Raw genomic sequence first — 26,653 nt, forward strand, 5'->3', positions numbered from 1 at the left:
AAGGACATTTGGTTTGCATAAGGGATTTGAGGTATGATGAGGATGTCAAATGTAAAAGACAACCATATATTGACTGCTTCAGCTGACTTTTTCTAGAAACTACTCATTGCTTTGTGACAATGCAGAGTTGGTTAGCCTAAATGGCAGTTGTTAATTGCTCTACAGGAACGGCGCCATTCTCTGGAGAATCAAGTGAAGAGGTTAGAGACTGTGGAACGAAGAGAAAACCGTCTAAAGGAAGATATTCAAACTAAATCTCAACAGATTCAACAGATGGCAGAAAAAATTCTGGTGAGCAGAGGTGAAAATGAAAAATAAAGGGTAAGAGTTTGTAAGAAAGGGTTAGGAAAGGAACGGAAGACATAGAATTGCATTGAATAAGGTGGAAATTGTTGAGTAAAGGGATTTGTTTCTAGTGCCAGTCATACTGGAGAAAGCTTAAGCACCCAAATTCTATTTGCACCTTTAGTTCAAACTCACCCCTATACATTTAGTCTTTAATACTGCTTTAAAATTCTAGTTATCTCAGTGGGAGTACTTTTAAGTCAACTTAGTATTATTTAAATTAATTTCCTAATGATTGTTTCAGCCATAAAACATTCTCAGGACAGGATACTGCAGCAATAAAAACATTGATATCTAGCTTTTAAATTAAATTGCAAAGGAATTTAGAGGTCAGATCTACTTCAAATGCTTACATTTTGAAGCAGAGAGAAATTAGTCATCTAAACTGTTTGTCTCCAAAGATAATATTTGTCAGGAATCCATTTTCACCCACATACCTTCTCTGCTGGCAATTTCTCTCCTTGTTAAACCTATTAACTATCTTTACAGCAAGTTGGTATGTCTACAGTGAACCAAGCAGAGGGTGTTTCTAATACTTTTACTTCCCTGGGACAGGAAGCATAATTTTATAGTGGAATAATGAAATTAATTTTGTGTTTCTTATGAGTTCTCTCTCTGTGTTGCCAGTATGACAAGGAAAAAAAGATTACATTTTATTGGTAGCAATCCTGAGCATAGACACACCCGAGGAAGGCCAAATGGAAATGTACAAATAACAGTATTTGGAGTCAACAGATGACCCATACTTGTTCTGGGTGATAGCTGCATATGTAGACTTTAGCATCAGAATGCCTGAGCCCTCTCAAGAAAAGGTAGAATCCGATCTTTAGTAGTGCTCTTTCTTTCAAATTGTTTTGATAACCTGAGTGCATGGGAAGTGAGAGACTATGGTTTTTGCTGGGCACAGAGCCAACTTTATGTTTAGAAATAGTGTAAAACTTCAAATTGTTTCATAAGCCTCTTGTGTATATTTGGGGATTGTTCATTGGTTTTGATTACGTTCTCTGTGGAGGGAAAACTGGAAGGGAAGGCAGAAATACCAACTAATTGTTTTATACCATGGGATATGTTTAGCTGCTCTTATAGATAGTTTCCATGTAATTCTGACAGAATGTTGGAGACATACGAAAGTAACTTTATAAAATAAGTCAAACAGGCATTGAAGAAATAATCCTACAGAGTCTTTCCTAGTCCCTTGCAGCTCTGATCTGGGAGCTTGGGGTAAAGTTTTTTTTTTTCTCTACTTCCACCCTGTTCCTTCCTTCCAGTTGATCTCTTCAAACACTTTTTGACTTTTCCTGGTACAGAAAGTATAGAAAGGTAGGAAGAGAGCTGAAGATACAGAATTGCGTAGAATAAGGTGGAAATTGTTGAATAACGGCATTAGTTTCATGTACACTCATCTAGCAGTACCTGAGAAGTACCTGCTGATCTGCCTGTAGAGAATTGAATAAGTAGTAAGAAACAAGTTAGAGAAGATACTTATTACTGCTTGAAAGTGTAGATCATTGCTATGAAGCTAATAACAAAGTTAGCACTACATAGAGAATAGTAAGCGAGAACTGGAATGGTAAGAGATTACCTTTTTAAGCCCACACTGGCTGTTAAGTGCCACTGCAGAAACTGGTGAAGCTTCTGCTACAATATGAGCAGTCTGATGCTGATAGCTTTGAAGCTGCTGCTGATCTGGTTGTCTGATTCTCTGCCAGGACCTGAAACGTGTGGGCTTCTGGGGGAGGTGAGTTGTCCCTCTTGTTGCTGGGAGACATATTTCAATTGCAAAAAGCAGCAATCTCCATTCCTTGCAGAAGTGTCGGGTACTAGGCACTGTAGATGACCTACTTTTGGTGAACCTCCTCTTTGATTCTCACTTCTGGAAAAAGAGGTCTATCGCAATTACTGGAGCAAAAAGTCTTTGTATGTTTTCAAGATGAGGAAGATCAGAAAAGAGAATATGAGAAGAGCTAAAACAGAAATATTGGGAAATTTTTGTGTGCTATGCAGTAATGAAGGCAGACAGGACACCTGGATGCATCCCAAAACCTGAACTTGTCTATGCAAGAGTCAACCCAGTGGTAGTGAATGACAGACCTGGATCTGCCTCTTGTTCAAAGGAAACTCTTGGAATGGCAAATATGTCAATGCATGAGCATAAAGTTCTAAGCTCAACTCTTGCGAGGTGTCCTGTTGAAAGGTGATTATAGATATAACCTGAATAATATAGTCAGACCGCAGAAATAGCTAACTTCTTAGATACAAAATCATTTAAGTCCTTACTGTGCATGGCTCAAACTATCTGATGTGAAGATGTTAAAAATATTCTGGTATGTTCTACCATATATGTTGCATCCTGCACTTTTCATTTTCCAAGCAATTTCTAAATAGTTATTCTGACAACATCTGTCTGAGGAATATAGCGAAGTAAATACTATTCCCACTCTATGAATGTAGAATGAAAAGCATAGACAGCAGTGCCCCATTATTGAGGTCTTCTGTGAGAAAACAAGTGAGAGATCTTGTTAAAAATAGATCTGAACTTCATGTAATGCCACTGCAGCTATAAAGTGTTTATAACTGCTTGTTTTCACAAAACATCCTTGGCCCATCTTTGGGAATGTTTTACTGGGAAATGGAGATTCTTACCGTGGAAGTAGAAATCTTTGTCTTTAGCGGTATATCTGCTCTACAGTAGATGGGTCAGCAGCAATATGCAAAGCTTAAAACTGATTACGTGCAGCTCTCATAATGGTTTTTTTACTATGACAGCTCTGGTTTTGGGATTTTTATGGTGTGAAGCCTTAAAAAAGAGAATGAATAGAATGTTTGATACCTGTGTAATGCATACACACAGCGCTTACTATTTCTTTGTGTCTGAATATGAATCTCTGCTGCTTTTAGGAGCTGGAAGAAAAGCATCGCGAGGCTCAGATTGCAGCACAACATCTGGAACTGCAGCTGAAACAGAAGGAACAATTCTATGAGGAAAAACTCAAAGTAAAAATATCTTCTTATCTTCCTACAAGCTTTTGTAGATAGAATGAGTTCAGGGAAAAACAGTTGCCTTTAGGCTCCAATTGCTTTGTCTTATAAGTTGCCTTCTTGCTTACCACTACTGAAATGTTCGGAGAGCTTAGTGGAATCTGAATAAGTTTTTCTTCTAGTCCGTGCCATTGTACCTTATCTGTCTTTAGCACTGCATTAAAACAGGTGGCATTTGAAGTCAGAACTATAGGAAGGCAGTTGTTGATTGTAATTTGATTATTGCTGACTCAATAATACTTACTTAATGCTATTGGATCTCACATCCTGAAAAAGCTTTCGGTTCCTACTGGTGATTTTCTATGAGTATTCACATAGCCTACCTGCAAGTTTTAAATTCAGCAAATACTAGAGTGTTTCTGAAATTCCATCTTCTTGGAGCTGTAACATCTGCCAAGAAGCCACAGAAACCACCCACTTTGTTTTTGTCTTTTCCAGGGTAGCATAAGACTTTAACAAACAGTTAGAAATAGAATCATAGACACCATCTAAAATTAGGAAAAACAAATTGGGAAATAGGAGTGTGTGCACTGGCTGAGGATTTTTCTAAAGAACCTGCAGTACGTCAGCCAGTAAATGCCTTTTGTAAGAATCTTTATTTCTACTAAGCATAATCTGTTTTCAGCAATCTTTATCTAGTACGTTTACCTAGGACTTTAATTCTACATTTCAGCTTAAATGTGAGAGGATGTAGTATTTAAGAGGAGAGAAGAAAATTCTATGGGAGAAATATAGAGGAAAAAAGAGAAGTAAGAAGGTTTCCTGGCAGACCAGAGCATGTGGTAATCAGTAATGAGAGGAGAGTGATAGAAAGCAGGAAAATCAGAGGTAGACATTGGGAAAGAGGAAGTGGTGACATAAAAACCGGAAAAGTGGATAAGGATTGGAAAAAGAATTAAAAAGAAGAGAGCCAATGTATTGCAGGGACATATGATATAGGATTTAGTAGGAAGAATTGGGAAGCCAGGTGAAAGAGGTTCAAAGGGATGAGAGAGGACATGGGATGTTTGTAACTGGAACAGTAGAAAATATCCTGTGGTTGTCCCGACTCTGTGCTTTTGAAAACTTGTCTTTGAAGGAAATGACCTTCACTTTAACAACTGATTTAAAGTTCTGGACATACATAACATGCTTTTTTTTTTAAAAAAAGTAACATATAGTTACTTCAGTCCTGTTCCTAATGGCAGGTATTCGTGCCACAAAAAAGTCTTTTACTTAGCTGTTTCATTTGGTGTCTCCGACTTGAAGAATTCACGGGGTCTCAGTTGTCTTCTCATGCGTACTTACAGAACTTACAAATTACTTGTGAACCATATTGGTAGGGTAGCCGAACGTTGTGCACTTCCTTATTTCCACTACCATATATATTGGGGTATAGAGTTTTTCTGTTTCTGTTGCATTAGTCTGGAATAGATCTTGAACACAATTTATATGACTTAAATTAATATTTTAAAAAATGTACAGTATCTCCATGTCTTGATAGAATTCCATCATTAAATTCAGTCTTCGGAGATAACTGAGGGAGAGCTCTTTTTTGGAGTTTGCTCTTCCCTGGATTTCATGCAATTGCATCTTGGCTTTAATATTGCTTGAGATATGATCAATTGCTTTAAAAATATTCTATCTTTCTTGATGATTTTCTTTCTGCTTGCCCTTTGCCCAGTGAAACAGATAAAATTTAGACAAAAGAAATGTCTTCATTTAGGTTTTGGAAAATCAGATGAAGAAAGATCTTGCAGATAAGGAAGCACTTGAGAATATGCTCAGAAGACATGAAGAAGAAGCACGTGAGAAATGTAAAGTCCTGGCTGAACAGAAGGCGGTATGTATAGTTGAATTGGAAATCAAAGCGTTTTAAGAGTAGCTTTCTGAGACTCTGATTTCAAGCAAGATAATCTTATTTGAGGTTTTATAGTGTTGCTGAGCTGTTTTGAAGGAAATCCACTGATTAATACTAATTTTACAAGGCATGTTTTTTTTAATTCAAGGTATCTTCAAGAATATTTCCTTAAAAGTAGCCACATAGCTTGTTGTGTACCCATCATTTTGTGCATTGATAATATAATGCTTGCTTTCTCCTAATATTAAAGCAATAGAAAGCAGTTGTAAATAGCTCCAGTAATTGCATCTGTGATGCTCTTTTGGACATTTGGTTGGTTTTCTTTTACTTCTTTTTGTTTCTGGAAAAAGTTCAGACTTTTTCAAACATTGTTTTTATAATTATTTCTATTGTGCAGTCTCAAAGGCACATTGCTCTGTTTCAGATGATCAATGCAATGGACTCAAAGATAAGGTCACTGGAGCAGAGAATAGTGGAATTGTCTGAGGCCAATAAACTGGCAGCAAATAGCAGCCTTTTTACCCAGAGGAACATGTAAGTATAGCAACTGCTATGATACTGGTCACTACTGAACAATTCTTAGTGAGATCTGTTCTCTTAATGTAAAAGTGGTTATTTTTTCAGGTCTGCTGTGCTCCCTGCTTGTTTTTCAGTGATGCAAAAATACACTTGTTCTTCAAGTAGTTGTGGTTCATTGCATATTGTGTGTTTCCTCAAACATGACTAGGAAAATTGGTTTGTATTACAATGTTTACTTTGGAGCCTTTCCTAAGGCTGGTGCTTTGTGCAGGGTTACCAAACATGTTAAATGAATACTAATAATTTTAATGTCTAAAATACCTCTGGAGAAGCATATATTCCTTTTTTGAACATACATATTGCCAATACATTTATATTTTCCTTGGTTCCTGTGACAGTTAAATAATGTTGGAATTGAAAACATTAAACACCTTTCTTTCACAAACATTCCATCCTGCCCTGACGGGTGAGAAGACAAGTAAGAAAACTAGATTTTTAAGCCAAGAGTTTTTCTGAATGTTTTTGAATTGCCGATTGCAAGAGTGTGAGATATTTTGTTACTGAAATGGGCAGAAGTAATGCGAAGTAGGAGATACCCCAGCTTCAGCTTCAGAATGCTGCTTCAATTAATTTTGTTTTCTTCCTAACCCAGATAGCACTTGCATATACCTCTGTTGCCTTCTTGGCTTCAGCCTCACTTGAGTTCTCATCAATGACCGGTGTAATAGTCAGTTCAGTGGTTTTGTGCTATACTACTGGTCAAGATCTAATGTCATCTTGAATCACTGTGTAATCAGCAATTGTTCTTATGGTGAATTCTTATTAAACACAGAGGAAATCTTCTGTGTCAAATCTTTTTGTCTGCCTGAACTTTATTTTGCTTTGGATTCTATCTGAGATTCCTTGTCCTTTATAATGATGTTTTTCCGTCATAAATGATTTAAAGACATTGTACTTCAAGTATAGAAAAAAGCATGGATTGTTTGCTATATCCTGCAAGGTAGGGCTGAAGTAGTGTATGCTCTTACTGAGTTAAGAGATTCATCAACTTTGGCTGTCTGCAGAAAGGTTTTCAGTGTCTGTCAACTGTTGGATGCAATGTCAGGTAGTGTCTCTGTGGGAAGTGCTTGGATAGATTCACCTATAATATTGAATGGAATCAAGCAAGGATGAATTTTGGCAATGAGCTGCTTTGGTTTTTTTATCTTTTCAGTGGTGATTATGCCTCCAGATATGTAATGGCTCCAATTTTTGTTGTATTTCAAATGTCTGGCAAGTTATTTTAGCCTCAGCAGCCAAAAATATTCACAGAAATAACTGAGAAATTTAATTGTGTTGCTTTATGCTCCAGATGACCTCCAGTTAATCACCCAGGAAGTTTGTTGAGGCAGCAAAAGCCATAACTTACTTTTAGTCTGAAATAAAACAGAAGTATTGTCTCAATGTGTACCTGGGAAGCATATGCAAGGTCTAGTGTCACAGTCATTGGTGCTAAACTGAGTGTAAGAATTTAGCTGAGCTAGATGCATCCTCTGAGAGCAGGACACTTGACTGGAGATCCATAGAGAACAAACAAAAAAATAATGTTTTAACGTATGACTTAGATTATTGAGACACATATTGTCAGGTAACATACTTTTGCAGGATTGGTAGAAGATAGTACAGAATTAATATTTTAAGAGAAAATTGCTTTATTATGCATGCGGATGGCTAATGAATTTGTGCTTATTTTGTGAATTGTGGTGGTGAAAATGTATAAATCTGTTGTTGGACTGTATTTTGAATCCACAAAAGCTACAGCTAATCTGAGCATGCTTGAAGAGAAGAACTAGTGATTAAACCCTTCAGAGGAGAGGGGAACTCTGCTAGCTTTTGTTCCTTCAGTATCTGAGGAAACTAATGATTATCAGGTTCCTGAGAAGATAGCCCAGTAAACAGTAGGAAGTGAAAGAACACCATTTGACAGTTCTGGCTGGCAATAATCTGTAGAGGTAAATTAAAAAAAGAGAAAGGGTTGAAAGGGTGGTTTTGCATGCAATGCACAGAAATGCGAGTCAGAAAATGTAAGTTCTATTTTTAGTTTTGTTAAGTCTTCCTATTTGATCTCGGGCAACCCACATAATTTCTCTGGGATAGGATTAATAACAGCTTATCTCACAGTGAACTTCTTAAAATATTAATTCATTAATATATGTAAAGCTTTGTGAGACTTCTAAGTAGAAAGCACACTATGAGGCAGACTTTTCCAATGCATGATAAAATGATTCCAGGAGTTGTAAATAACATATGAAGATCTTTTTTTTTTCCTTTTTTTTTTTTTATGAGGGTATCCATTTCAAATTTTTATGGTAATAATTAATTGTTGCCAGCTCTCAAAATTCTTATGAGCACAAGTAATTATTTTTGTTCGCTTTGTAGATTAAGAGTTTGATCACAGACAACAAAGCTTCGCTTCAATGTAGGTCAAGTTCTAGGTCCATTACAACTTAAAAAAAAAAAGGCAACAAAACAACCCACAACACAATACCCCCCCAAACCCTAAACCATAGGATTTCTCTTATCTCATGGAAATATACTGTGTGAAAGCAACTTTTCTTAGAATTTATTTTTCCTATATAGAAAAACACGTTACAAGGAATTGGTGAAATGAGAAGAATGAACTGTAGCTTAAATATTGTTGTAGATTACTGTGTACAAGACTAATTCTTCTGTGCAACCTGCAAACATGGAATTTTAGTGCTACGGGCATATGTTGATGAATACACTAGTACATGGATCTTTTGCAGACAGGTATAAAGAGTTGACTTTTTTTTTTTTCAGTTGGGATGTAGAATTTAAGCTATGAACTTAACTATTCTACTTAATGGGAAACTTGTAGTATATTCTTCTTTACTTCACCCCAGTGAAAGGACGTATGTTAAGGACATCCTGGGTTTGTCACTTGTGCTTTTCTCCTGTCAGGAAAGCCCAGGAGGAGATGATTTCAGAGCTCAGGCAACAGAAGTTCTACTTGGAAACACAAGCTGGAAAGTTAGAGGCCCAGAATCGAAAATTAGAAGAACAATTGGAAAAGATGAGTCACCAAGATCACACTGACAAGAACCGCCTGCTGGAGTTAGAGACTAGGCTGCGAGAGGTGAAAACTTGGGTTTAATCCCTCCAAGCAAACTTACTTGAATGTACCCCATTTTAAGTATTATAGTGAGAACTAGAATTAAGTTGTTTTAGTTTTATGTGTCATAAAAAATGGTATTTTATTTTGGTCTAGCAGTACATTTTTCCTCTAGGAGTAAAAAAAAAAAAAAAAAAAGATGCTTATTAGAAGAAGATAAAAGTAAGTATGTACGAATTAAGGATTTGTCATTCTTAGAATGAACTGAATCTGATCTTTTAGATCATCGTGCTTTCTCAGAATTGTATTTATGGTTTTTTTGTACAATATCCTTATAATGTTGTCCAGCTAGGGTGGTTATGGGGTAGAGAATAAAAGCTTAGCTATGTACAATGACCAGCTTAACCATAGCCTTAGAGTCTACAGAATAGAAAGCAAAAGACACAACAGAACTGCTGTAAGAAAACAGGAGACCTGTTGCTTCATGCACATTTTTCAGAAGTTTTCTGGAAAGGAAACCTAACAGTATTATGAAAAAATGCATTTTTAAAGATTTGTGAGCTGTGCTTCATTTTTAGTTTTGTATCAACTAGTTTGGATCCACGTCAAATCTTCTTTTACCTTCTCCAGTCTCACTCAACTAATTTTCAGCTAAGACTGAAATCTTGCCTTTAGCTAAGAGGGTTGGACGACCAACACATGTCCTTGTTTGACCGGAAGTTGGTTGGGACCAGTGTAAGATTTCTGGCAGGCTTGTCGCCCATCTACAGCACAACAGACAGATTCACTTGGGATAGCAGACAGCCTGAAGAAGGTGCTAAGGTTTGGAATTGATTTTGAGCACTGAGATCTGTTCTGCTGCTTGTTCATTTCTTATCTATTTCTGGAAATGACATGTTTATCCCTGAGTATGCCTCAAGAAAACCTTCAACAGAAGCCATTCAAATAAACCTAGAGCCAGATGATCTGGTTGGTTTCTTTAAAAAGAATCTGAAGGGAAAATGAAATATGAAAGTCAATTGCAAAATGTATGTAATATTTACATACACGTAAAGATTAGTATTGATGTTTATGCCTAAAGTTTCTCAAATGAAGATTCTTAAAGATTCTCAATTTCAGTGAAGACAGTTCATCACAAACTACTTCAACTTTTATGGTTTTTGTATCAACATTTGTTATGTGATAGTTGAGTCACAGCTGGAACTATTCTTGTGCCCTTGTTGTTTCAAAATGTCAGGTTGCTTTTAACCTTTTTCAAAGCAAACCAGTAGTTTTTAGGTAGTAGAAAAAGCTGCATCCTTGACTTCTCAGTGACTTGAGCAATCTGTCAAGATGTGATTTTTGGGATAGACATGGCAATGGCGTCTTGAAGTGAGGTCTGAAATGAGATTACATTGCCTGTGTTTTCTTTGTTAGTAACTTATGTTTGGATGCTACTTTTTCTTTTGTCAGGTTGGTCTAGAGCATGAAGAACAAAAGCTGGAACTCAAAAGGCAGTTGACAGAATTGCAGCTGACACTCCAGGAGCGGGAATCTCAAATTACTGGGCTGCAGGCTGCACGGACAGCCCTGGAGAATCAGCTCCGCGAAGCCAAAACTGAACTAGAGGAGACAACAGCTGAGGCAGAGGAAGAGATTCAAGCTCTCACGGTGAGCCCTAAAATTTGTACTATGAGCTATATATACAGATAGAATTATGTAGGTGCATGTTTCATAAAGAGATTAAAATGAATTTATACTATTTAATTTTTAGTTTTCAGAAGAGGATATGAATTATGCCTTGTGTTGATAGAGGCAGGAATGGCTAAAATGTCAAATTTTGTCTGTCTTATTATCTTTAACCATATGAATACTTCCTAGTAGTGGTTCATTGCTGCCAAAACTGATTGATTGTTTGTAAGAGCATTATTTCTTTTGTGATGAGATGAAAGTTGCATATGAAATTGTTATTGTTAGGAGTTTTAGTCTGTGATTTACTTATTTAAATAATACCTCATGAGTTTGAAAGTATTTCAGGATCATAAATGTTTTGATTATTTTTTCTTTTTTCTATCAGTTACCCTGCTTTGAGGATACTTATGCAGGGGAAAAAAAACCCCAAACAACAAATACCTAGGGAAATAGTGTTGTTAGCTCATAATTTTATTCCAATGCTTATTCCATTAAAAATTGTCACGTGTGTCTTGCAGTCTCTGGTGAGGTGTGTGAATGATATAAAGGAAAAAAACATTCAATTCATCCCCCCAGTAAATGGAACTCTAAATTATATGCTGCTGGTTGCTGTCCTTTGAGTACAAAAAGATGCTTTCAAACTGCTTGATTATAAGAAATATTTCCGTCATAAAAGATTCCCAGGGCTGTGGGGGGAGAGAGTGGAGAAGTATATGACCTGCTATCAGGTAACCCCCACTGAGCAGCAGTCTTTAATGACCTTCAAATCCAGTTATTTTGAAGTGTTGAAAATGGGCATCCTCTTGCTCCAGTGGCATTTGATCGAAGAACTGTTCCGAATATTTCTGCCATTGCTATTTTTCGGAAGGGATGGTGGGCTCAGCTGAGATAGATGCTTGTATTATGTTGATGCTTTGGGTAGATGAATGGGAGAACTGTTCACTCAGAGTTGTTCTAAAGTGGGTACATACTGGAAAAGTACAGTAACAACATCAAGAGTTAAGAATAACTGAATAGAACATGACATCAGTTTCTTTTTTGCTCAAAAACTGAGGCGGTCCCCTCCCAGCTGAAAGCTTTGCATAACAACTAATATTGCTGCCAGTGGGATGGTGATGTGCTTAATATCTTTACCCTACACCACCAGTGAAACAGATGAATTTTTATGACCTGTGCTTACTCAGTTATTGCTTCAGTTAATTTGGCAAAATGGTAGTGCTTTTGGACCAGCTGTTGTAAGATAGTCCAGTTTGGTGGGCTTGGGAGTATTTCTGTTATGTGGGTTTTTTAATATACCACTTCGTTTTTCACATTGCCTGTTGTGGTAAGATAGCTTTTTAGCTCTCATATTTGACTTCTGCTGAACAGTTTTTTCCTGTTTAGTCTCTTGGCTCTAAGGAAAATGTTCTGAATGAAGAAAGGTGGCTGGATGTGCTAGTGCACTAACCTTTCATTTTTTAAGTTTTCAGATAGCATATGACATTAGACACTTGTTAAATCAGTTTGAATTTTGAGAGAGGCCATGAGGCTGAAACAAGAACTTTTGCTTTGTCATGCTTTGCTTGTAAATTAGGAGGTAAAATGGTGCATGCAAAACTGAACTCTTTAAAATAAGTTTTTGCACTTTTCCATACTTTGGATGCTGTCTTCCAAAGAATTGATTATTATGTTTCATCACTGCTTTTTAGAGAGGCTCAGGACTAAACGGTACTTTATGGTAGGATTCAGGTAGATTGGCACAGCTGTTTGGGATAGCTTGCATAATACTTCATTATAGTTTTTCTTTGCAAGCGTTAAATTGTATGCAGTATTTATTTTATATGAAATACCAATCTGGACATGGAAGTAAAACCAACTCAAATTTAAATGTCAAGAATGTACAAACTTAATATGGAATCGACATGTCTTCTGATGACCATTTCAGATGGAACCTTTTACATAATTCAGTTCTCGAGTTTGTACATTTTTCTAAAGTAGTTCAGAATTGGGAGCATAAGTGTATTTTGATTAAGTAGGATGTGACTTTTGCTAATCAGTTCTTTGCCACTACAGAGTGCTTTCATAGCCTGCAGCATCTGCCTTCCAAACTTTGCTTGCTGGTAGATTGTTCTGCGGTTTGTTTAGCAACAGCTGTTGGATTCGAATTCTAATGTATGAAAAATTGATGATTAACTTCTTACCTCCTTTAGGCACATAGAGATGAAATCCAGCGTAAATTTGAAGCCCTTCGTAATAGCTGCACAGTGAGTATTAAATACAGATCATTGAATTATTTTGAAATTAAGGATAAGGAAACAAACAATTTACTTATTTAATCCTTGATGACATTAGTTCCTAATGTGGGCTTCTGGCTTCAAGGTGTTAGCAGGAGCTAGACCGATTGGATTTGATTTCTTTTAGGTTTCAGGTAAACCTCAACTTTGAGGTTTTAGTCTGATCATGAAATTGATGCTATTCTTCTTTTTGGAGAAGAAAGTAAATTAAAATATCTCATTGCAGTGCAGCTAATAAGAATGGTGTAGCAGCTGCAAAAAATGATTGTAGGTGAAGATCTTTTCTGCTCACAAGAAGAAAAGATCTACCTGTCCAAATCCTGAGCTGCATTGTAGATCTAGGCCAGAGTGGAAGAGCCTTCATGCTACTCTGGGTTTTAAGGAGGACTTTAACACTGTTTGAAGAGGCAAGAAATGTTATGGTCCCAAGTAATACATTGACATGTAGTCATCTGTTCAAAGAGCAGAGAGGACTCTAGGATCTTAATTTGCACCTTCTACTGCTTGAGATCTTTTGACACGGTTTTAGATTCATTTCATCAGTCCAGGACAGATGTCCAAGCGTTTGTCTGTCAATAGGGATTCTTGCAGATTAACCCTATCTTCAAACTTCTTTATGATGGTTGATGGAGAGCATCTGTCTTCCAATGACACGAATTACAAAAGTGTTGAATAAGGACCACAGTCCTCCGGATCAGCATTGATTGCCAATCCTTCTAGGCTTTTTCTCTTTACCCCACCCTGTAAACAGGGCTTAATTGCTGGTTTTTAAATCTTGATTTTTTCCCTACTTCCAGTGATTTCCTCAAACTTAATTTTTCATGCTGTAGGACTGAGTATCTAACATGCAAGTTTTCATCTTTCAAAAATATCTTTTCAGGATGAGAGTTATTCTGTTTTCCTCAGTTTCTCTTTAGCATTAAGCAAGGGGATTCTTCTAGTCTGTTCTTAGAATATACTGATAAGAAGAAATGAGGAAGTAGAACTTACCAAAGTGTGTTAACCTCTGTCTAAAAGAAATTCTGCACAAGAAACTTTACTTTTTGTTCCCTTCTTCGTTTACTTAGATTGATCCTCTAGCTCCATATGTGCTATCATTTCTCTTGCATCCACAGCTGATCTTCTTTTGTTCTGTCTTGCCCTTCATACAGAATGACAGCTTTCTATGAAAATGCTTTTGTGATCTTGATGCAGGCAAAAACCAGTTGTGGAAAATCTGTAGCTTCTTTTCACTGCATGGTAGGCTCCCTTTCAGAGGTTGTAACTCATTATCTAGTAACACTTAGGCTCTGTAAGTGTGAACGATCTCCAGCAGTGAAGACTGACCCTTAACATTTCAAGAATGTTGAGAGCTTCAAACATTCTGCATAAAAAGATTTCTAAAAGTGTTGTGCATTGTAAGGCCCTTCAGTGGGATAAGTGGGATCAGACATCCTCATCAATAAGAAATCAATTAAATAGTTCCTAAATGAATAATACATGCTCATCATACATTCTCTTTCCAGCCCAAGAGAATGCATGTATAATTTAATTGACCATGGATAGAAACTTTCTTGTTCTGTGTGTTATGAGTAGTTCTAGCCGTCCATCCTGTCTACTGGGGAGCACCGAGAGAAAATACAGGACAATCTTCTACTGACAGTGAGGGAGCAGGGAATGTTTATTACAGTGCCTTCACCAGATATTTCAACCTCAATTTTATCTGATTGTGACCAGTATGACGCAGGCTTTGCTTTTTGGTGACCATGTGATTCTACGTGAAGGTGATTAGAATGTATACTCCTTTTAAAATAACACTTCAAGGGAATAGTTGTAATATGCTGCTACTTACGCAGCATGATAATGAGTGGGTTTATTCTTTTAGCAGGTTTTCAAAAGATATCCTTTTTAAGCTGAAACAAACTCCTTGAACTAGTCTGGCAAACTTTGGTATGGAATTATTTTTTATTTAATCTTGTTGAGAAGCCTGAAACAGCATAAGAATTATGAAAATAAGACTAGACAGGGAAAAAAATTTTGAAAGATTGAATTACTTCAGTACTTTCATAGTATTCAAAAGATATGGTATTTCTCCTGTTTCTCTAGCTTCACAAAGGTCACAGCTTCTGATTGTAGAGAAGGTTTACACCTCAAATGTGTGTCTGCTTTCCTTGTACCCTCGCTGCACTCTTGTTCTTCCTTTTGCTGAGGTCTGACCATGTAGATGTTTTTCAGGTTCTCCTATTTGTTCATTTTAAATTTGCTGTGTTTTGGGGTGCATACATAGAGACCATTGCTATGTTGTTGGTCGTAATTTCTGCCTTGTTTGTGAATCTCTATTTAGTTGCTCTGATAGCTCTGCCTTGTTTCATCTTGTGACATCTCTCTCACTATTGGGGGTCAAAAAGAAAATGCTAGCATTTGCTTTCTCTGTCTCTCAGTTGTGCAAGAAATAATAGGATACATAATTACAATAAAAATTGTAAACTGTAGTACCTGCTGTACACACACACACGCACAGACACACACACAGATGCATCTGGGCACACGCATAATCTTCTCACAATGATAGATCATCCAGCAAATCTGTTGAGGGAGAAGGACTAGTTCCCTACATTTAAAGAATTATTCTATCAAAAATATGGTCCATTTGAGTGTTAAAAGTATTTTCCAGGCAATCAGAAAAAGATCTAGAAATAAAAGGCATTTTCTTAAATAGGAAAATTTACATATTTGTCAATTGTTTCCAACTGCCTCTTAATTATGGCTTGTTGTTGGATCATTGACACATTTTAAATTAAAAATACAACCACATTGTCTAAATAGTAGTAGAATTGTTTAAAAAAGAAAACATTTAGTAAGCTGGCCGTAAAGTCTATAAATATTTAGAAGAAAAGAATCCTATCAAGCATTTACACTCAGCTTAGTAAAATACTATTGTTATTCCAGGGAAGCAGCATCTGAATCTTCTAGGTTTTTTTTTTTTCAGGTACAGGCTGTTGCTTTTACTTTAGCAAGGAGGATGGCATTTCTTAATACTAATTGGATATTACATTTCCATTTATTCAAGATTTCTCCAATAAAACAAGGTTTATCTTCCCTCCTTGAGGTTCTTTTGTTATCATCTTGTGTTCCAATCTTAACAGGCTTGATTCTGCACTTGTCTATGAGATTGGATATTGAGGCATTAAATCTGCAAGCCTGTTAGCACATGTATAATTTTAGTTATGCATAAAGTTCTCCTGACTTTGGTCTAAGATCCTGATTCCACATTGGCTCACTGAGTTGGCATACAAGAATAATCTGTGTTCTTGAGAACTTCCAAAATTATGTCTAAAGATGTTATATACTCTGATGCTAAGTCATGTTTCAGAGTAAAGGGATCTTGCCCACTGTAACAAGGCTAATACCCAGGCAAAAACCTTTATATGGCTTTGTTTAATCTGTAAAAAAAAAATTAAAAAAAAATTGGCTGTTGAGTGGGAGGGATTATCCCCGATTCTCATTTCATAGAAGATGTGATGGCAGATGCCAGTTATGAACAGAAATGGAGCTTTGTAGTTTTTGTAGCCTGACAAAAAGTCAGAGACTTCTAGGGTGTTGATGAGGTGTTGCTGTGAAAGAGGTTAATGGGACCTTCACTGTGGACGACGGCATCATCACCATTTGAGGACGAGTTTCATGGTTGGTAGAGGCAGCTCGTCTTCTGCGAACTGGGATAGAGGAGTACAGGAGACTGTATGTTTTAATAATGGGTTGGTGTGGGAAGAAGAGGAATGCAGGCTGTGCAATGTCCTACTACTCTGCAGCTACTAACGAGAGCAATGTACCTCAAGCTAAGCCATGATGAGTTTTTGGAGACTGAGATCTCTGTGTAAGGTATGTTTCAAGTCACAGATGTTGCCTGACTATGGAAAGGGGAAGAAAGTGAGGAGTTCTTTGTTATATATTGTTCAAACAGGTAGAGATATAAGACTGGTATCTCTCTGCAGCTGTGTTCATTAAGAGGCTTGGTATTCTGCTCCATTACAATGCTTGGTATTTCTCTGCTAGAAAAGCTTTTTCTCTCGGATCCAAATGTGAATAGGTTAAGACGAAGCGAGTCTGATGCCTGCTCTTGCTTCCTCCTCACAATAACTTGGGGCTGAGAGATACCTTTTTCTTTTTTCCTATTTACTTCTGACAGCTAGCTTTCTAGTAAAGTTTAGTGGGGGTGGGGAGGAGTGGCAATGGATAGAGTAAAACTAAGCGCTAGTCTGGAAGTTCTGAATTAAGGGTGTACAAAAAATTGCATTAAATTCCAAATAACATGCTGCTGATAGCGTCCTGTAACAGTTAACCTTGCTGTCTCCTAGCATTTTCCTGTATGTTTGTTGGTGGCATCTGAGAACCGAGACGTCTTCATGAAGGAATAAGGTTATGGAGAAGCTAACAAGCTGCAGTTAGTAGTATTCTAAAACTGCTTCCTTTTCTCTTTTCCCTCATTATTTTGCCTGTGGTTTTGATAGGTGGAGCATATGGATTAAATTTTATACATTGTGTCTGATATGCAAACCTAATCATCATGGCCCTGAGTGGCTTGTTGCTATAATATTTAATTTGTGATCCATGTCTGGAGAAGTTTGTAGGGCCAGGCATAATAGCTGTGAATCTGTGCAATCTCACAATGGAGAAACACTTTGCTTTTCTGAAACCATGCAATGGGGAGGGAATTGTGCTGAATGTGGTCACTTTTGCTGAAGAGCTGTTATGCTTGGGTTAGTCTGTAATATTTAAAAATGAGATACAGTCTTCTGTATCAGTATAAAGATAAGTTGTGCGTGTAGATGTGGTATGTCGTGAACAATCTGCCAAGATTAGCATGGTGTGGTTAGATTATATCTATTTTATGGATTAGTTGTGATGAAGATGTGCATAGATTGAAGACAAAATTTCAGTTGCTCTGTGAGTGATGATACAGTGGCACAGATACAGTGGCTGCCTAGATTGTCTAGAATTGCTTTTCCGAGTTTTCAAGTGTTTGGTTGTTTTATAAACTTCAAATTTGAAGATTTTTGTAATTATATTATGGGTTTCTAAAGGATAAAATAGTGTTTTCTTACAGACTTTCCTTTAATATACTTCAAATTTAACTCCAGAATAGCTCAGGGTTGGTTGGTTGGTTGATTTGTTTTTTTTTGCCTGGGGATTTCCTTAACTGAAAAGAAAAATACCTAAAGCTATTGACTCTTTTCAGGTATAGGATTCTGGCATAGGTTGTATGTATGTATGCCGAAGACAGCATTTCCTATTAAATGTGGTTTTTTGATCTGTGTTTTCTTTCTTCTTGGTTCCCAGGACAGGCATTTATATCACACCATGCCCCATTTTCCTGTGTCAGTATTACCCATGACTATTTGGGCTTTATAGTATTTATAAACTCTGTAAGCCTGTTGGGTTATACATAGCTGGAGGTAGCTTTTAAAAATTGGATTTGTTAACAAATTTCCCCTTTCCCTGTGAAAAAAGGAAAATTGTACTGAGAAGAACAAATTTTCTCTCTTAAAAAAAAATTAAAATCTATCAATCGCTATAGATTACACTATAGGTTATAATATATTTGGAATTTTAGCCAAGCCATTTTGAAACGGTCAATAAATATACTGTTAGGAAAATAATCAAGAAAGGAGATCGCGTCACTTCTTCTGGAACCCTTCTTTCTTAACTGCTTTGTAACTTGTCTTAAGTTTTCCAGAAATATCCTACTAGATAAAATATAACAGTGAGATATAAAATGGTCTGGTTTCATTTTAGTTATATTCAGGGAAAGAAGTCAAAATCTCAGAACATAGAATAAAGGCGAATGGGAGCTTAACTTCCAGCCCTTAAGGGATAAAATCAACTTGAAATACAGCCAGTTTTAAAAAATTAAGTAGTTCGGCACACTAACTCTGCATGTCACCTTATCCATTTTGTGTTTCCCCCATCTCTGCTTTCTTGTATTTCAAAATTAGTTTAATAATTTTTATAGAAAGTACTTGTATTAATATATAAAATACATGTGGAATAAAACATGGATGTATAAAATACCTTAAAACCGCCTAGATAGGTGGTGTGCTTAAACATAAAAATAAGAAGAAGTAGAAGAAAAAGAGATACAATCTTATCTGGCAGTTCATAGAAATCTCAGATGTTACTTGTAAGAATGGTAGGTAAAACACTGTAAAAACAAGTGTTCTTTTGTTCCTTTTTGTTTGTATAAATACATTTCTAAGTTCCTATCCTTACAGCAACATAGACACTAACACATCCTTATGACACAGCTTGCGTTCTTTGAGAACTTGATGTATGCAATCCAGAATAAAATGTATATTTTGAACAGGGCAGTAAGAGTGCTCAAGAAACAACCACGTGATCAGATTTTCATTAGAAATGTTGTGGTTTAAAGTATGAATCATTTTGATTTGACCCTGAACATATGGGTAGCAGGAACTCCCCTTCACCCAGCAGGGAGTAATGTCAGTTGGTCTTTTTCTGCTGACAGTTTAAAAGTCAAATACTGTTAATTTAGATCTAGGAGAGGCATGGTAAAAGGCTGCCAATATATGCGTTACATATTCTTCAAAAAGAGATGGTTGTCATCTTTCCAGATAGCTGAGAAGAGCTGTATGCTCTATGCTCTACTGCTTTAGATATTTAAGTCCTTGGCTTGTGTAGGAAATTGGAACATTTAAATTTGAACGTGTGGCCAACTGTGCTCTGGGATTTTAATTCTTTGTGTTTAATGAAGTATCTTATTCATTTTTCTTTGACATCTAGGCAAAAAATGCCTTTAGAACATATTTGTAAGAGTTGAATGTGAATTGCATAGAGTTTACCAGTTTCTGAAATTCTTTTTATTAAGCTGATTTCAAGATTATACTGAGGTTTCTTTCTCTTCTGTTGTCATGACATTGTTTTTGAGTTAGGAGGAGCTACAGGTATTAATCCATCCAGTGTTCATGGCCTTTCATTCACAAAAATCAAATGGGACTGTGAAAATGGCCCACCGTTGTTCATATTTGTCTTTAAATTGAAGGGGAATGTGGTTTAAAGTGTATAGTATAATGCTATTCTGATTAAACAAATGGATACTTGCACTTCATTAAAGGCAAGGCTATTTTCCTTGCTGAGTTTTTGCTTTTCACTGATTTTTTTCTGTTAGTCTGTTGCATTGCCACTTTTTTCTTTCTTCATATATCCCGTGCTGCCATCTGTAATGCTGTTACTTTGATAGAATATATTTTTCAAATTTTTTCTGCTTTTCCTGGTTACATACAGTGTTACATATAGTAATATAAGCAATTGCTGGAGAGATTCATCAGATTGTGCTGCCTCCATTGCACCTCTTCTTCAGTTTTCTTAAATATCACGCTTCGAAAGCCTCTCTGAGAGGTATTAGCCTCATTTCACTTAAGGGGAAATGGAGGCGAAAAAAGGTAAAGTGCTTTGGCAAAGGCACACCATAGGTCAGCAGCAGATCTGAGAATACAGCCACAACTCCTGACTCCCAATCTGGTGCTTTAGATGTGACAGTTCTCTCTCAAATAATAATTGCTGTGCAGCATATTTATACTCTAAATCAAATTTTAAAAACTCAAGCTATTTTCTGTAAGAAACAAAACTCTATTCCTAATCAAAGTACGCTGCAGTGCATAAAGTCTACCATTACAATATTGCTTTTGTTTACATTTGAAAAAAAATTAAAAGCCAGGTTCTCTCCTTGCTTGGCAATAAATGGTTCTTTGAGAGGAGAACACTTTTTCAAAAGACTGTACTCACTGACATGTAATTTAATTTGTTTTTCTTTCTAGGTGATTACGGATTTGGAAGAGCAGCTGAACCAGCTCAGTGAAGACAATGCAGAACTGAACAATCAGAATTTCTTCCTGTCCAAACAACTTGATGAGGCCTCGGGGGCCAGTGATGAGGTTGTCCAGTTGCGAAGTGAAGTGGATCATCTCCGTCGAGAGATCACTGAGAGAGAGATGCAGCTTACCAGTCAGAAACAAGTAAGGCTTTATAAGTCTGGATCACAATCTCTTCATGATAGCTAGCTAATTATCTGAAAGGCAAAAAATTCTTTTAAATCGGGAAACCTATAAGAAATGAATATGCTTCTGGGGCAATGGCGTTTAAGGCTTCCTTCCCAGAGCAGTTGAGTGAATGGAAATTTTTGGTATTTCCTATTGTATTTTTATGCAATTTTATTTAGAAATTTTGCACTCTGAAGATACTGTAATTTGGAATTATTCATTTTAATTTTGTGACCCTGGAAATTTCAAAATTTTCATAATGAGATAGAACTGACATTAATGGCAATCGCAAGTGAAGGTATGGAAGCCTTGAAATAAATGGGTTGTGACTTACCAGCTTATGTTTGCTGCCAATTTGCATGTACTGTAATTTAAATGGTAAGGCTGAAGCTTAAAGTGCACGCTTGATGTGGGATGTGAGAATTGATAGGAGGATTTATTTTTAGACTATGGAGGCCTTGAAGACAACATGTACAATGCTGGAAGAGCAAGTAATGGACTTGGAGGCCCTGAATGATGAACTCTTGGAGAAAGAGCGTCAGTGGGAAGCATGGAGAAGTGTTCTAGGGGATGAGAAGTCCCAGTTTGAATGTCGAGTTAGAGAGTTGCAGAGGATGCTGGATACTGAGAAACAGAGCAGGTCTCTTTCCCCTCCTCCCCCTTTTATTAACTTTTGTGAAAATGCTCTATAGAAGCTAGTACAAAAACTATATTTAGAATAGGATATGGGAGTTGGAACTAAATATAAAATCTTGTGAGGTAGTTCTAAAAATGGTTTATTAGTTAATAGTCATTCACCAGTGATATTGTTCCTTTTGTTCCTTTGCAAGTGAGCAATTCGTGGGGAGTGGTATTTATCATTGTAATTTATGAAATGTCTTGATTTATTATCTTCTACTTTATTATATGGAAAAATAGCCTTTGCTCCTAACTGTTCCTGTGGGGTCTTGAGATTTTCAGGTTGTCGTTCTAGCAGGGGCAGGAACAGGGTTATATAATATAAAAGTGTTGCAGCAAACAGTCTGGCTTTATAAAGTAACATCCTGAATTTGAAGCAACCCCTTGAAAGAGTTATTGATGCCACTGCATGCTAGGAAGAGGTCAAGCCCAGAAAGGAGTTAGGTAACATTATTTTCCATTTTAATACAGAGTGAGAGCAGATCAGCGTATTACTGAATCTCGGCAGGTGGTAGAACTAGCTGTCAAAGAACACAAGGCAGAGATTCTAGCCCTCCAGCAAGCACTAAAGGAACAAAAACTCAAAGCTGAGAGCCTTTCTGATAAGGTAAGTAACTTTCAACCCTAGACTTTCATAATTAGATGAAGTACTTTCTAGAGATATTGCTTGTAGAAATGTGGTCTTGAGCAGCTTTTTCAAAGTGTTAGAGCAAATTAAAAAGACTGGAGGTCATAGAATAGAATTCTATCTTCAAGCCAAAAACCTTGGATTTCCTTTTGAAATGGACTAAAGCAGAAAGCAGCTTGCTGATGCCTGGAGTGAAGTCCTTCAATAACTTGATATCTGCATTTGAGCAATGGCGTACCAAAATGTTGTTTGGTTGGTTTCCACCTTATAGTAAGTAAAGGATAATTGTATCATTTTTCTTTAGTGTGTGCTTGGTGAAGTTGGATTTTAAGATTGTGGAACGCTGTATTTATTAGTGTTCAATGTTATTCTGACTATCTATCCCACCTGCCTAGCTCAATGACCTGGAGAAGAAGCATGCTATGTTGGAGATGAATGCACGCAGTTTACAACAGAAGCTTGAGACAGAAAGGGAGCTCAAGCAGAGACTTCTGGAGGAGGTAACCTTCGAAATTCATGTTATAACTTCAGAAGAAGGTTCCACATCTTGAGGGGGGGGTGGTTGTGTGAATAGCAGTGTTACACATCCATCCTTCTTCTATATAACTAGGGACATTAAAAATGTTGGGGGGGGGGTGTTTTTCTTAAAACTTTGCAAAGTGTGCAGCTATGTCAGGGAGCAGTGAAAGTGAACTGCTCCTCAAGGGAAGGTGAGCTGGGAGCCAAGGGTGACAGCAAGTCAAGCAAGGACAGAGACCTTGCAGCCAGTGAGCAGAGTCTCACAGTACCCGAACAAGAAGAGCAGAGCAGGTTTGGTAAGGTAATCAAGTTCAGCCAGCGGCCCAGTGATCATTACAGAAGCCTGTGGTGATGAGGCACATCCTAGGTCGGGTCTGCAAGGCAAGGTGCGTGCTCAGGCACAGCATTCTTACAACATAGCTCTGACCAGACCAAGTGCAAGGACCGTAGCTTAAAAACAGCCCTAAAGCCAATGTGCTGAGGGTGCATGGGTGGAGGCCACAGGTGAGGCTTCCCACAGCTCTTTTTTCATAATTTAGCTTGGTTCACAGAAGTCTGACCCAAGGTTACACACCTGCACCATATCAGTGAGACATTGAATGCTGGCCGCCAGACCTGGGTAATGGGGGAAGAGGTTCTAGGGGAGGATTTCAGGGGAGGGGTGGTTACAGGCAATTAGACGGGGCAAAGTAGAACCTTTTGGTGCACTTGGGGTACTGACAAGTTATCCCAGAGTTGAGAATTTCATTATGCATCACAGTGAAAGATTTCTGGCTCTTACTTCATAACATACGAGCATTAATAGTTTTCGTATTCAGGGACTTTCTCATCAAGAAGTATAAAACCTGAAAGAATTCGGATTAGTTTGTCATATGCCCTTTTCTGTTGTTAGTTGGAGACAAAGATTTAAACAATTGGACATAATTTTTCTTATCTCATATGACTATAGAGGAAGGAGTTTATCCTGGTGTACAAGAAAGATTTTTTTTTTTTTTCTTTTTTTTTTTCTTTTAATTACAAAGTGCTGAGGTGGCTTCTGGTGATTGTATAGAGAGCTTGAGAAAATGACATCTGGAAATTCTTCATGTATGTGCAGTCTTATTAATTGCAAGATTTGAAATACTTAAAATAGTAAATAACTTGAACATGCATTTGAAAGAAATGGTGTTGCTACAGATTAACATAAATACACTACATAGAAATGCTTGTTTAGTCATGATGCGTTCTGAAAGGAAGGAAAACTTCTAGAATATTGTAATTTTCCAGCTCTTAAAGAATTGTCTGTTTACTTTTAAATTCTGCAATGATGCTTATTTTACAAGGAGTGATAACATTTAATAGCTTTTATTTAAAAACAAGCAAACAAAACCACCAAAACACTGGCCTTTGTTTTCCTGTTAACAGCAGGCAAAGCTGCAGCAGCAAATGGATCTGCAAAAGAACCACATCTTCCGCCTAACTCAAGGTCTGCAAGAGGCTCTAGATCGAGCAGATCTTCTGAAGACTGAAAGAAGTGACCTGGAATATCAGCTGGAAAACATTCAGGTGAGAGTGAGGAAACAGCAGGCAGGACTCTGTGTTCCCCATTCTAAAACCCCACTCCCTGTGGGGTTTTAGGATGTGATCTACTGTTTCTGTGTGACACTTTCCTTATACTATTTTTTAGCTCTGTTCTGCTATGGAGTTATCTGTTTGTTTCTTCTATTAAGATGAAATTTCTTATATGTGTGTGTGGTTCACAGGTTCTCTATTCCCACGAAAAAGTGAAAATGGAGGGTACTATTTCTCAGCAAACCAAACTTATTGATTTCCTGCAGGCAAAGATGGACCAACCAGCGAAAAAGAAAAAGGTGGGTGAAAAAGGTTTGAGAGGCATGGAATTAAATGATGGTTTTGTGATTAGTTATGTGCTGTGTATTCAAAATATTCTGTTTTATCTTTTTTTTGTGTAACGCAAATGTGTCCTCATTTAAGAGCATTCTGAGCTGCTGAACACAAACTTTACTAGGCAGAATGTGTTCTTTGTGGCTATTCCATTATTTTGTTATTCCTAGAATGCTTAGGTTACAACCCAGTAGCTACACCTCAGTGAGGCTGTAGGAATACAGAACTTTAACCATGCTTTTTTTTTTTTAATGGTAAGTATGTATGTGTATATGAACATATTGTGTATCTAGAGTGGTTGTCTTGTAGTTACAGCATAGGATTGCTTAGTCAGGTGATGTGACTTCTGTCACATCTTTGTCATAAGCCGTTCTTTCATTTTGAATTAAGTAATTTAATTTTAATCACGTATTTTGAGATCCTCTGTTTAGATGCTTTCGGAAACTCAAGGTGTAAGTACTATAACAGGTAAAGTACGTCCCTCTTTAAATTAATCCATATCTCAACATTTTTCTCTCCAGTGCCAATATAAACTAAAAATCCATCCTTACACATATCAGAATTACCATTAGGCCCTCTGGCCGGACTGCCACTAGCTAGTTTCACTTTGCCTAGTTTAAGCCATCTCTTACTAGGAGTTAGGAGTTGTCTGTGTGTTTCTGTTGCTAGGGCCTGTTTAGTCGGCGGAAAGAGGACCCTTCTTTACCCACACAGGTTCCCCTGCAATACAATGAGCTGAAAGTGGCACTGGAGAAGGAGAAGGCTCGTTCTGCTGAGCTGGAGGAGGCTCTACAGAAAACACGCATTGAACTCAGATCTGCTCGTGAAGAAGGTAGGGGTTAACAGAAAAGGTGAATCTGGAAGGAGACACACATTTTTGGTCTGAAAACGTGCCTTTAATTGTGTGCCACTATAGCAGTAACATATGTTGTTTAATTCTTACCTACTGCTGTGAAGGTGCAATAAGGCTACGCTTTTTTTCTGCGGGTTGTAACCGCTGAATGGTTACACAGAACCACTGCTATGAACTAGTGTTTCATATTGGTTGTGTTAATGAGTGGCATTTATCTCATCTGTAGCTGCTCATCGGAAAATATCAGACCACCCTCATCCATCTACTCCAGCCACAGCCAGGCAGCAGATCATCATGTCTGCCATAGTCCGCTCACCAGAGCATCAGCCTACTCCGATCAGTTTGCTAGCTCCACCCTCCAGTCGCAGGAAGGAGTCTTCCACACCAGAGGGTAGGTTCTTGGTGACCTTTTCTGTTACTATTTTTCTGTCTAGTATTTCAATGCCATCTCTCTTTTTTTTTTAATTTCAAAACCAGATTTTTTTCATTATAGGAATATTAGATGGTAAGTTTTGCTTTTGTTTTTGGTTTAAAATTCTCTATGTGGATTATATAATTTATTTCTGAAAACTTCAGCAATAAAGTAATTATTAACATGAATTGTTTTAAAAGCATGGTTTTTTTCAAAGGACTATGTTTTCTGTACTAGTCTCTGCATTGATCAGAAGGATTTATGGATGTTTCTTTAGCAGTTAATGTTTTTACTTGTCTAAACGGCAGATTTGTTCTGCTGAGCAGAAAGATTCTATAAAGACTTTTGGTAAAGGGAAGAGACTTCGGTTAGGCATAAAAGGAAGATACCAGGTCAAAGATGACATTAATATCCTATTAACTGGAAAAGTTCTAGTGGATGGTCCTCTCCCCTTCCATATCCTTGAGAATGGAGGGGAGAGGATCATCAGAAAAAATCAAAGGATTGAGGGCTCTGCTCATTTATTCTTAGTTGACCAGTATTCCAGAGTAAGTGTTGAACACTGAGACTTTGATCTAAAACCTCCAGCCTTTAGCTGGAAAAAGCCAGAACCTACAAACTGGTCCAGCCATTACAGGTAGCTGGGGAGGCACAGGATGCTATAAGGATGGGTAGCATTGGCATAGGAAGATGTCCTCAGAGGCAGATCACGGGCAGGGAAGAGATTCGTGTTCATCAGTAGAAGACCATGCCTTGAAGGATAAACTTTGCTCAATATAGATCCACTGACAGCGATTTTAGGTATGCTTTAAGATATGCTGGCACTGATGGTTAGCATGAAGGCTGT

The 26,653-nt window shown here is 37.3% G+C and overlaps 1 protein-coding gene across 3 annotated transcripts in view; it reads left to right on the plus strand.

The window, feature by feature from the left end:
* CIT (citron rho-interacting serine/threonine kinase) overlaps window positions 1-26,653 on the plus strand; it is a 72,275-nt gene that overhangs the window by 31,945 nt on the left and 13,677 nt on the right. For 2 of the 3 annotated variants that reach the window (XM_075041791.1, XM_075041792.1), the window contains exons 17-31: window positions 166-291; window positions 3,244-3,339; window positions 5,090-5,206; window positions 5,649-5,758; window positions 8,705-8,879; window positions 10,308-10,505; window positions 12,716-12,769; window positions 20,611-20,808; window positions 21,279-21,472; window positions 21,982-22,117; window positions 22,534-22,638; window positions 24,062-24,202; window positions 24,400-24,507; window positions 25,211-25,373; window positions 25,621-25,785. In XM_075041791.1, coding sequence (XP_074897892.1) covers window positions 166-291; window positions 3,244-3,339; window positions 5,090-5,206; window positions 5,649-5,758; window positions 8,705-8,879; window positions 10,308-10,505; window positions 12,716-12,769; window positions 20,611-20,808; window positions 21,279-21,472; window positions 21,982-22,117; window positions 22,534-22,638; window positions 24,062-24,202; window positions 24,400-24,507; window positions 25,211-25,373; window positions 25,621-25,785 — 2,086 coding nt within the window. The remainder of the gene's footprint in view (window positions 1-165; window positions 292-3,243; window positions 3,340-5,089; window positions 5,207-5,648; window positions 5,759-8,704; window positions 8,880-10,307; window positions 10,506-12,715; window positions 12,770-20,610; window positions 20,809-21,278; window positions 21,473-21,981; window positions 22,118-22,533; window positions 22,639-24,061; window positions 24,203-24,399; window positions 24,508-25,210; window positions 25,374-25,620; window positions 25,786-26,653) is intronic. The other variant, XM_075041793.1, reaches the window with a different exon arrangement.

Source organism: Buteo buteo, chromosome 11, assembly GCF_964188355.1.
Source record: "Buteo buteo chromosome 11, bButBut1.hap1.1, whole genome shotgun sequence".
Classification (NCBI taxonomy): domain Eukaryota; kingdom Metazoa; phylum Chordata; class Aves; order Accipitriformes; family Accipitridae; genus Buteo; species Buteo buteo.